At 40.2% G+C, this 12561-nt stretch overlaps 1 protein-coding gene across 1 annotated transcript in view; it reads left to right on the top strand.

Annotated features, from left to right (window-relative positions):
- The window catches only part of YES1 (YES proto-oncogene 1, Src family tyrosine kinase), a 46820-nt gene that overhangs the window by 28962 nt on the left and 5297 nt on the right, over positions 1-12561 (top strand). Inside the window, exons 3-11 of the mRNA XM_066626693.1 lie at positions 1119-1218; positions 1948-2046; positions 4364-4467; positions 4563-4712; positions 4975-5130; positions 5747-5926; positions 7555-7631; positions 8941-9094; positions 10535-10666. Coding sequence (XP_066482790.1) covers positions 1119-1218; positions 1948-2046; positions 4364-4467; positions 4563-4712; positions 4975-5130; positions 5747-5926; positions 7555-7631; positions 8941-9094; positions 10535-10666 — 1152 coding nt within the window. The remainder of the gene's footprint in view (positions 1-1118; positions 1219-1947; positions 2047-4363; positions 4468-4562; positions 4713-4974; positions 5131-5746; positions 5927-7554; positions 7632-8940; positions 9095-10534; positions 10667-12561) is intronic.

The following is a 12561-nucleotide window of genomic DNA, read 5'->3' as shown; positions in this document are numbered from 1 at the left end:
GCAGCATTCATTAGAATGGTTGCCTGGATTTGCTTACAGTCAGTCTTCCACTTAAAGCAGCCCAACTGCTGGGCTCAGTTGGGTATTAGTAATAAGGGGTGTGTGTGTAGAGGGCAGTCAGTTGAACAAGGAGCATGAGCAAGGGTGAGGGGGTGGTCCAAGCTGCTCAAAGTGCCAAAGTATGAGCAAACTGAGGGCATTCATCTTAGTGGCATGTGAAGAAGTCTGTCACACAGTCTTTCCTGCTTGAGCACCCAACCATAGAGAGTGGTAGTTCTATTTGCTGATCATCAGGAAGGCTGCTTAAACAGTCACAGTTTATTCTGAACAGCATCAGTTGCTAAGTGAGTTCAGATAGCATGACTAAGTATTATAGGGTTGCCAATCTTTTGTCTTGTTGGGCCCCTGTGCCCTTGGAAGTTACATGAAAGAAAAGCAGCTTTCCCCAGCACTGCATCTTCATGCTGGCTATGCTGCATCTGTTATACTACTGTCCGTCATTTACTCTAAAAAGGCACAGAACTTCTGTTAATGGCTGCTTGGTTGCCTGTGAGGAAAGAGGAGGAACATGGGAATTAACATGGAATCTCCAATAGATAGGTTGACTGACTCGGTCCTCATTTTAGTTGTCAGGCGACAGCACCTTTCTTACTTAAGTACTCATCTATTGTACATGTCTCAGACTTGCTTCCCATTGTCCCCCTTGTGTCTGTATTTTATCAGTTGGAAAAGACAGTTCAATCATTGTAGCATATTACATAAAAAATGAGTCCAAGTAGTTCCTGGATATCAGCTTTTTTCCTGTAATGTTTGAAAGGCATGTGAGCATCTGGAAAGCACCAGTAGGACAGTTGCCCCAAGAAGACACAGTAGGACATGTTTGCCTCATGTTTATAAATAATCTGATTTGGTCAACACAAGTTAGAAACAGGGTATCATATTTAATATGACAGTCAATTCTTGTAGTTTGAAAACATTTGCAGACATTCTTTCCATGTACTACTTTAATACTAATTAGTTACTTTCAAAATTTAATTTAATGCAATCATGTATTTGGTTTGTACTTTTGCTGTGTTTTAGCAAGATAACATATTTTCTGTATCTTTGTTTTTCCTAAGGTGGTGTTACTGTTTTTGTGGCCTTATATGACTATGAAGCTAGAACTACAGATGACCTTTCATTCAAGAAGGGTGAACGATTCCAGATAATAAATAACACGTAAGTATCGTTGCTCAACTATAAATCTGCTTTTATTGAATCTTTTGGTGTACTGTTAGGCAAACATAGCTGTACCATCAGCACAGTTGTGTGTTCACAGTTGTGAGGAGAGAGGGTCAGAGACAGAAAATTCTGGCCTGCAGAATAGCACATGCAAGAAGAAGTGAAACCTGTTCAAAAAGGAAATTAGATTGGACCCTCTATTTTTATTGTAAAGAAGAATATCTCCAAAGCATTGCAATTAGCTACACAATCTCGTATTAAATTGGGTATCACTGTGTTTGCCATGGTGTTACCTTCAACAAGATGCTTCCAAAAGTTCAGTGTAGTATCATAGAAGATCCAGAATCTTCTTAAAATAGAACTACTTTTTCACTTTCCCTGAACTGAGAGAAGTAATTGTGTGTGTCCACGATCTAGGCTCTGTTTCCATTTTGTTTGGAGGGTAGGAGGACATTCTGCTTCTTTCAGGGCTTTCTAACTTGAGATACTAGAGCACTTAAGGGCCACCTTCCAGATCCTAATTTTGCTTTTTACTGCTTATTTAAGGCTCTTTTATGAAAAATATTCTTCTGTTTGACACAACATACTTGGAAAACCACTGTAATGCTACATAAACTTCTAATTGGATGAAGAGAGAACTGATGTTCATCTATAGATGTCATTTCATTTGCTACAAAGTAAACTATTGCTCATGTATATCCAGTGTAACTATTCTTGTTTTTTCAGGGAAGGAGACTGGTGGGAAGCAAGATCCATTGCAACTGGAAAGAGTGGCTACATCCCTAGCAACTATGTAGCTCCTGCAGACTCTATTCAAGCAGAAGAGTAAGGCTTTATTTCATCCTTTGTCAGTCACTTTACCTGTAACTTTTAACAGAAATGTAGGCAGAAAAATTATAGACAAAAGATGACCAGTCTAAGTGCCTATAAGGATAGGATTAAGCTAATGTTGGTTGTATTTTAAATAATGGAATTATGTGGGTTTTCATAAACAGAAATTTTGTCAAGTGTGTTCAGTTCCAAATCTGATATTTATAATTGTAGCAGCTGCTACCCCTATTAGCCCATCACAGCCTGCATATACTAGGAAAGTAGCTGGAGCTAAACCCTTAATTGATGTCATTTTAGAGTAGTTCTTTAATTTTTTGGAAGGAAGAATTTTGTGGTAAGAAAAATACAAACCTCTGTTTTTATCTGCTTCAGTACTTCATTGGTGTCAGCTGTCCTGGTTGAACTGTATTTAGATCTAAAAGTTCAACTACATGAATAAGGGTGATTGTAATGCTGTGTTACTCAAATAAGAATCTCATACACCTTCTGAATAAATGGCTATGCTGACCGCAGTGTTACCCGTCAGATTCCAATATATTGGAATGCAATACAGCTTCACTAGTATCTTGTCAGAGCTAACAGTACTTTAGCACTTGCAACAAAATAGTTGAAGTTGTCTAGGTATACAGTAATAGATAATCCAAACAGGCACCGTGTTCAGCGACTATTTGGAACAACTGCTTTTGCTGCCTGAACATTTGTACCTGTGTTATTAACTTTAATATCTACATCCTTATGCATGGTGCCCAGGAGAGGGCTAAGAGCCTCTCCAGTTGCCTGAAGCTTATAGAAATAGTTGAAACTGGGTACCCCATTGTGAATGAAAAGGCAGAGTATAACTGTCTTAAATAGAGATTTTGCAGGCTATCAGAGACTTCTGGATTAAGAGTAAAGATAAAGTAAATAAAGATTATTGTGTGAACCAGACCTAAAATGCACACCATTTTTGCTTCCATCTGTGCTTTAAAATGTTTCGTAGAGACTCTGAAATTATAAATCAAGTCCTTGAAGTCAGGAAAGGAGCACCTACAACAGTACGAAATGTCTTGTGCTTTAGCCAAAAGGCTGGGTTTGTTTTTCCTGCTAAGGAAGTCACAGAATAGACTGCCTTCCAACACACTTGTTTGTATTTTGCACCAAATTTTATAATGAAATATATTTAAATCTACCGAGATAATCTGATGTTGAATTAAATATCCGAAGTGCTAAAGGTGGCTCCATAGCATCCATACTTATATGCATGATTACAATAGCAAAATTCTGCTGTAGATCAGTAACCTAGTACTGTGAGGAAGGTACGTAACCTAGTGCTGTGTGGAAGTTTGACAGAAAATAAGAGTACATAACTTGGCAGTTTTTTTTAATGCCTTTAACCAGTACTTTTTACCTTTTTATCCTAGTTACTAAGGGCAACAGGCTCCGTGGTACACAGTTAATAGCACATCCATTTGGATAGTGTTGAAGTAGTACTTGTAAATTATGAAACCAACCTTCCATTAACTTTCAGTGGGTGGAATTGAATAGCAATGGCCGATGACTCACACAATAGCTTGACATGGATGCTCCAAGCATTAATTTATCATGCAACATTTGTTGTCCTGAGTCTTGGTTTATGTCATCTGAATCTTGGATAAAAGTAGTGTCCTCTCTCTTTTATTGCCGTTTTGAAATGTTATGGTATTCCACAAAGGTTGGCTTGTTTAATTATGGTAGCCATTCATCCACTTCTTTTTGCTGAGTCCTTAGGTTTAGGAAGAGGCAGAGTCTTCTCTCATTTGCACCGGAAGTATGGAGAAAGTAAGAAACAGCAGGAGAGATTTGTACTATTTCTTAAGTTCTCCACAAATGAGAAAAGGACCCAGCATATATTTAGCTGGAATTATGTCTTTAAATATTTGGTTACATAACTTTAAGTTGTATTTGTTCATTATGGAAGTTTGAGATAGAACAGGATAGTGCACAATAAAATATTTTATTGATTAATATAGTTATAAATATTAAATTCATCAATGCCGTATAGTGGCTACTGTAAAATTGTGCCTAGAATGCCAGGCCCATGAAGCAAATCTCATGATTCTGTTACGTCATCACTATGTCATGGCTCCTGTTGAAACCTTTTCTTTTTTAAAGTTCATTTTATTGAAGATCTAGATGGAGTGATTTCTCTGTGAAATGCTCCTACCATAGCCTTTACTTCAGTCAGAATTACGCATTTGGGCCTATCTTGTAATGGATTATTACACTGCTAATGTCATCAGAATATTGCAACAGGCTCATTCCTTCAGCATATATTTTTCTTTCAATTCTCTAGATGGTATTTTGGTAAGATGGGCAGGAAAGATGCAGAGAGATTGCTTTTAAATCCTGGGAACCAACGTGGTATTTTCTTAGTCCGAGAAAGTGAAACCACAAAAGGTATCTATATATAAAATTGTTACTTTATAAGCTAAAAGACATGTTTATAAATATATTTGCAGAAGCAACATTTTAAACTACGAATTTTTTCCTAGGTGCTTATTCCCTCTCTATACGTGACTGGGATGAGGTCAGAGGTGACAACGTGAAACACTACAAAATTAGGAAACTTGACAATGGTGGATATTACATAACTACTCGAGCACAATTTGAATCTTTACAAAAGCTGGTCAAACACTATACAGGCAAGTCTTAAATTCCATAGTTTTATATATTACTTTATGAATGAAATTTGAGATTATCTGATCACAGATAATGTGTGTGAAAGATTATAAAAATCTCTGTTGGTTTGATTAGAGACATTGACTAGATTAATCTAGTCAAAATGACAATTGCTTGTTTTTAGAATATATTAGCTGTCCTGGTAGGCCTTATGAAGGGTGAGGTACAAATGTTTTAAATAAGTATGTGACTATGAAAATAAATGAAAACATTTCTGATTTCCAGAGCACGCTGATGGTCTGTGTCATAAGTTAACAACTGTGTGTCCAACTGTGAAACCTCAGACACAGGGCTTAGCAAAAGATGCCTGGGAAATTCCTAGAGAATCTTTGCGGTTAGAAGTTAAGCTGGGCCAAGGCTGTTTTGGTGAAGTATGGATGGGTAAGTATCGCATGGGGAAAGGTTTTTGCTTAGGGTTAGACCATATGCTTTACATGCATAAGATCAAAAGTGCAATCCCTAGCATCTCCACCCATGAAAAGGATTCAAGTAGCCAGGGTAGGAAAGATCTATTCTGTAGGCTTTGAGAGGTGCTTCCAGGCATGGCAGATATTACTGGACAGGATAGACCAATAGATTAAGGCTTCAGTCATATACTATGCACACTTCCCTGGGAGTATGTTCTTATGTTCTTTACTCAGAACTTATGTTTACTCAGAAGTTTACTCAGAACTTACTCAGTTCTTATGTTCTCAACTTATGAACTCAGTTCTTTACTTTCTTATGTTCGTATGTTCTTATGTTCTTTACTCAGCGTGTATGTTCTTATGTTCTTAGTAGGTCCTACTGAACTCACTAGAACTTACTTCTGAGTACACGTACATAGAATTGGGCTGTAAATTAGCCTCAAGACTCATGACATGGAATATTAATTTTAATGATGTTAAAGGAGGGGCATTGGAGTAGTTTATAGACTATGCACACTGTTATAATACTATTTATGTGATGCTGAAAGTATCTTTATTGTAACTAATAGTGAAATGCACTGCTTCCATAGGAACATGGAATGGAACCACAAAGGTAGCAATCAAAACACTAAAACCTGGTACAATGATGCCAGAGGCTTTCCTACAAGAAGCTCAAATCATGAAAAAATTAAGGCATGATAAACTTGTTCCACTTTATGCTGTTGTGTCTGAGGAGCCAATTTTCATAGTCACTGAATTCATGACAAAAGGTATGTTTCTTATTAGGTGGGAATACAAATATGGAAAAAGTGTAATGTGAGTTGTAGTGGTTAGGCTGTAGTCCTGTGTGGATGTACACCATTATAGTAAATCAGAAGCCTTGTTCATACACTGTGTAACTTTGGAGATTCCCCAATTTCATACTGCCCAGCAAGCATCACCCTACCACCAATGCACTCTATAGCCTCGCCTCCCTGGGTCTTCATTGCCAGTAATATGTTTAGAGCCTAACCCAATCAGGCTCTCTTTTCTCTTGGAATAACTAGATTTCTAAACTATATGCCAGATGTATGTTCTGATATTATAGAGTCTTTTACATCTAAAACAGAAATAAGATTTTACATTGCAAGCATGGGGGTGGATAATGTCAGTTCCATATTTGCGTGCACGTGTGACAGAGTGAAAGTATATACATTCTTAATGCACATGTTAGTGGCAAATGGGACTAGGATTGCCTTCAATCCCTTTATTTTCCTTGCTGCTTCCTAAGGATGCACTAACTACTTCTGAACAGATTCTGGTAATTCAGGCTAGAACATAAGAAGAGCCCCCCTGGATCGGGCTATAGGCCAATCTTGTCCATATCGTCATGTATCACACAGTGGCTCACCAGATGCCTCATGGAGCAAACAAGACCTGCATCCTGGTCCTTCCCTTGAATCTGGGCTGTGCAAAGGAGGTAGAGGAAAGGGGCCAAGTGCATCTGGAGGCAGTGGCGTCACTAGAGTCTGCATCACCTGGTGTGGGAGGCCAGTGCATCACCCCTATGATGGACCTCCTCCCATGCAGTGGGTAGGGCAATGCCCCGGGCATGGTGCTGTACCATTGCCACACCCACACTTGTTTATTGGCTACAATTTTTGACAGAATGGAGATATATCAATGTAGTTTGTTTCATTGCATTCTGCATAAAATTACACACCAATTGATATAACATGTATGGTATTCGAAAATACCATGATTTAAAAATTTTTGGCACCCTATCTGTGTGCATCACCTGGTGCAGCCCCCCCCCCCAGCAGTGCCACCGCCTGGAGGGGAGAGGACTGAAGTGCACCCAAGCCCCCTCCCTTGGAGCAGCTTTCCTAGGTCCCACTGGCAGGCAGATAGCAGCCAGCAAGAACCATCAACCTTAAGCTCCTGCGCTGCCTCTTTATCATGCTTGACTTGGGCTTTTAAAGGCCTCAGAACAATCTGAACATGCTTTACCTTTTCTTGGGCAAAATGGCTTGGATGTAGCTTTCTGGTTGCTTCAGCAACAGGAGTTGTGTTGATCCAATCAGCACAATATTGAGCATTCTGCTCAATGTCCTTCTGCTATCAGGTGTTCCTGCCTCCAGGGGGCTGCTGCTATTTCTCCTGGCCTGGGCCAATTGGAGATGGGGTTGCAAGTTTTCTGACAGGCTACAGGCAAAAAATATTTTTTAAGATGAGTCTGATGCACAATTTTGTGAAATAATTGCTATGTTTGAATAAACACCATCATGTATAGAAAATAGTATTTGAGTGACTGCACAGTCGAAAAGCAGGAAGTACAGTGTATCTTACATGGTCCTTTAATAATAACTCTTAGAAATTTCTAGCTACCCTATATTATTGCATTAATATCTTTTTGCAGGTAGTTTACTAGACTTTCTCAAGGAAGGAGAAGGGAAATATTTAAAGCTTCCGCAGTTGGTGGATATGGCAGCTCAGGTACTTTTTTTTTTTTAATTAAGAGAAGTAGCATTGCGCAATCGGGTAACATGTAGAATAGCCTGAAAATAATTATCTGTTCTAACGTGTATAAGTCATCGATTCTCAAACTTGCAGGGAGTTTGAGCTCTGCAGTAAGTCCTTGGAGGGGAAGGGGGAGGCAGTGGCACGATCACCAGGATCACGTCGTTTTGAAGGGGTTTGGCTGGACTTACCACAGCCTGCTGCAGCTTCCCTGGGGTGGAGGGAGCCCTGTGTTAGCCTCCACAGGGCTCCCGAACATGTGGAGACTGTGAAAATAACTATCGGTACCCACTTCTAGTTTCGCGATTGCAAACCTGAAGTGGGTTGCAATCGTTACTTTTACATTCTCTGCATGTTGGGGAGCCCTGCGGAGGTTGGAGCAGGGCTCCCTGCACCCCCAGGAGGTTGCAGCAGGCTGTGGTAAGTCTAGCCAGGCCCCTGTGCCCCTTCAAAGCGACATGATTCTGGCGATCACATTGCTGCCTCCCCCTCTCCCAACCCCTTAAGGGAGCAGAGGCCAGGGCTATTTAGCTGGGCCTTCATGATGCCCCGGTTTGAGAACCACTGGTATAGGTATATTTAACAATGTTATAATCCTTGAAAACTGCTGTAAATAATTACTGAATACTGTATGTTTGACTAGAATATACATTGTTAAATCTAAAAATAAGCATGTACTGTTGGTCTTTTATGTTTGCAACCGGTAACATATATAACTAAACAACTTAGGACACAATCCAAAAAAAAAAGATGGGCTGGCACAAATTCTTTGCACCCACCCAGAGGTGCCACCAAGTGAGGAGGGAGGCAGGCCCAAGCCCTGCAGTGCCAGCACAAAAGGCCCAAGCCCCATATTGTCAAGTGCCAAGTCAGACCAGTGTGGAAGAAGGGGAAAGGTGGGAAGGAGGCATTCCAGGACAGGGGCAGGCAGGCAGGCCCGTGGGTGGGCTGTGGTTGAGCAGGGTGTGGGGTCAGGATCTGGCACTTGTGCCAGATCCTAACCTCTTTAAGTAGTGCAGATCCAAGTAGCCCCATGGGGGCTGCTACGGCAGTACCCGGGGTAAGGGGAATTAATTCCCCTTGCTCCAGGCTGAACTGCAGGCAGCCCCAACACTTCTCTGGATGCAGAGCAGGCCGGCCAGCCTGTCTGCTCCAGGGCAGGTTAGGATTGGGCTGCCCAGTGTATGTTTTAGTCAGTTTTTCTTGAAATACTTAAGCTAAAATGTCATGTCAAGTGTTTTGTGAACTGAGCACTATTGTTAATTTGCTTTCTTCTTTTGTTAAGATTGCAGATGGTATGGCCTACATTGAAAGAATGAACTACATTCATAGAGATCTTCGGGCAGCTAATATCCTTGTGGGGGATAATTTGGTGTGCAAAATTGCAGACTTTGGTTTAGCAAGGTTAATAGAGGACAATGAGTATACTGCCAGACAAGGTAAATCTATTTACCCCACAAACCAACAGAGTTACTATGAATTAGTGGATTAATATTTCGTATATGTGAGGTTTTCATCAGCATAATCTAGTGGTAACTGAATTGTTATTTCTATTTAATTCCATTACAGGTATGTATATATGTTCATTTGTCTTCACTGTTTCATTTACTGTGGTACTCAGCAACAGAAACATTATGTAAAAATCATTTTATTTCAGTAGACATCAGAACTTAATATGGCATATGTAGCACATCTTTGAAGGATCTGATATTTAGAGAGCCAATACAGTTCTGAAAATCAGATTTCTAAGAGTTTGACTATCCAGCGAGCCCTTCACTAACTTAGTATTTTCAAGTGAATACCTTTGGTGTTAGAGCTCAAGGTTGTTCTTGCACAAGTTGTTTCAGGCTTACATAAATAATGAATCTATGGATTGAATTGCCTAAAATTTAGGTCCTTAAATGATTTAGGTCCTAAATCGTTCATTGCTTCAGAACGTGTTGGTTGGATTTTTTTTCCAGTTGAACATGTTGACTAGTAGTAGAAGTTGCTAGGACAGACCTTTAGATTTTCACGAGTGAGATTGTTCCATAGTAAGTTCTTTAAGACTTGTACACACCCACTGACCCACTTGAAAGGCATGTAGGATAGGGCATATCTTTTGAAGGAAGAGCCTGACTGCTTCTGGGCTCATATACAGTTACAGGTTCTTGACACCTCCACAGTGAGCAGCATACAAGGCTGTTAATGAGGAATAGGGTTCAGCCTATGTGCTGGTTAGTCATATATAGAAGCTGGTCACTGTGCTGATGGCTTAAGCCATCCAGGAGGTAAAATGGAGCAACAGAACAAGGGATGCTTAAAGAGTCAGAACTTTCTAGGCTAGTCCTCTCCCACATGTGCAAGTAGTAGTTTATTAATAAAACTAACCAAAGACATTGCAATACCAAATATTCAAATAAAATACCAAATAAAATGTTTTATTTATTGTATACATTAATCGGTTAAAGATAGAAAAATATAGTTTTTCACTGACCAGTAAATATAAATGGCAGTATTGATAAACTTCACAAAATATTTTTGCAAAATAAATTCAGTCATTCACAGCAAACTATACTAACATTTATTTCAGTCTTCATTTTAGAAGCAGCCAAACAGAAGATAATATTCATATCTTACCACTGTAAATTCTGTTTTCTGTGCAGAAAGGAAAAACCTTTACTCTTACCTTGTATCAGAGACAGCAGATCATTCCTTACCTTAATATAAAGAGTATATTATAGTAGCTGAAGAAGAAATATTCAACACATTCATTCTTATATGAGATTTATAAATATTCTATGAGTTGTATCCTTCCATACAACATTGTTAGAAGTTAATTGTAAATAAACAGTATTAAAAGGAAGGCTTATGCTGTGTTGCTCTCTTTACTCTTTTAGGGGCCAAATTTCCAATTAAATGGACAGCACCTGAGGCTGCATTATATGGTCGGTTTACAATTAAATCAGATGTTTGGTCTTTTGGAATTTTGTTGACAGAGCTTGTAACGAAAGGTCGTGTGCCATATCCAGGTAAAAAGGGGGGATGTTAACAAGCCTTCACTTGAATATTGTTTCTGTATGGCTTAATCAACATGCATGTTAACAGGGCCTGTTTTTGTTGAATATTGTGAATTTTGTATATATACAGTTCCTGTAGTGTCAAGCAATCTTTTTTTAACATAGCTGTTTTCAAAACAAATACTGGGTCCTATAGTCACATGTGACAATGTGTGTTTACTACTGAACTAAATACAAAATATTATTTTGGCTAGTGACAGGTTGTCCTGTAATATGTGAAGAATAAAACCTACAAACTGACATTTTGTTGATGGTTTTGTATTTGAAACATCCCTTTTTAAGATTGTGTGATGTGGGGAGAAGGAATAGAAAAATTGAAAATCCAAGAAGAGTGTATATTTAGAAATCTCTAAAGAGGCAAAGAGAATTATGTTATAAAAGCTATGTATTGGCAACCTTCAGTCTCGAAAGACTATGGTATCGCGCTCTGAAAGGTGGTTCTGGCACAGCGTCTAGTGTGGCTGAAAAGGCCAATCCGGGAGTGACAATCCCTTCCACACCGGGAGCAAGTGCAGTCTGTCCCTGGTCTGTCTCCCTGGCTATGGGCCTTCCTTCTTTGCCTCTTAGCCTCAGACTGTTGGCAAAGTGTCTCTTCAAACTGGGAAAGGCCATGCTGCACAGCCTGCCTCCAAGCGGGCCGTTCAGAGGCCAGGGTTTCCCACTTGTTGAGGTCCATCCCTAAGGCCTTCAGATCCCTCTTGCAGATGTCCTTGTATCGCAGCTGTGGTCTACCTGTAGGGCACTTTCCTTGCACGAGTTCTCCATAGAGGAGATCCTTTGGGATCCGGCCATCATCCATTCTCACGACATGACCAAGCCAACGCTATGGCAATAGCAAAAATATAGCATAAATAGCAAAAATATGCAAAAATATGACCAAGCCAACGCTATGGCAATAGCAAAAATATAGCATAAATAGCAAAAATATGGCATAGACAAAGCTATGGCAATGTTAAAAATCTTGGGTACAGAACCATTGACGGGGAGCATGTTTTACTTCTTTTTCACACTTCCAAGTATGAAACCCAGCTCTCAAATTCAGCTTGGTTGGAATATATGGAGCAATCCTAAGTAGCAAGTTGTTGCTGAGACTGGAAAGGAAAGGACTGTTACTTCTATTGTTAAGAACCAAGCTTTTATGCTGTGCTGCCCAGGCAACTGCCATTGCAAAAGTGCTGTAAGACATTTCTGTGCTAGTGGAAAGGATGTGGCACCAGCACTAAGACCTGTGCCAGTCAGTGCTGGGCTTCAATGCCAAGCCGACATCTCCACAGAACTACCAGCGGTACATTTATCTGCCACTTGGCAGAACAGCTCTTTGGGGAGGGGAATATCAGGCCCAGGAGGGTGGTGGAGATGGCAGCAGACTCTGCCACCAAATTCTATGCCCCCTTCTGGCTTGCAAAGCCCTACATGTGCCTCCTCAGTTCTTTGCCAGCAAAACAGCTAGCAGCTCTGAGAGAACCATTGGGGTCACAACAGCTTTACCCAGGATAAGGGAACAAAGGCATATATTAAGAGAGAAGGGCAAAGAGCACAAGGCAGACCCAGAGAACGCTGGAGAGACAACATCAAAGATATATTGCAACAGCATCAAATAACATCAGATGAGGCCTCTAGAAATGCAAGAACCAGAACTTTGTATCTTCCTTGACACATGAAGTGGTAAAAGAAGAAGGGAACAAATGTTCCCTGACCCCTTGGAGACACTGGGGGCTTCCCTTCCCCCATTGGATGCAATGACAGCCTTTTTGGTGCCTCTGCTCCTCTGGGCACTGCTGAAGGATTGGATCGGGCTGTTAGAAGCCACAAGTCTGCCTGATACAGCGCATGAGACTTAAGCTAGG

Source organism: Tiliqua scincoides, chromosome 4 (assembly GCF_035046505.1).
Source record: "Tiliqua scincoides isolate rTilSci1 chromosome 4, rTilSci1.hap2, whole genome shotgun sequence".
Lineage (NCBI taxonomy): Eukaryota > Metazoa > Chordata > Lepidosauria > Squamata > Scincidae > Tiliqua > Tiliqua scincoides.
This window is presented reverse-complemented; position numbering and strand designations above follow the sequence as displayed.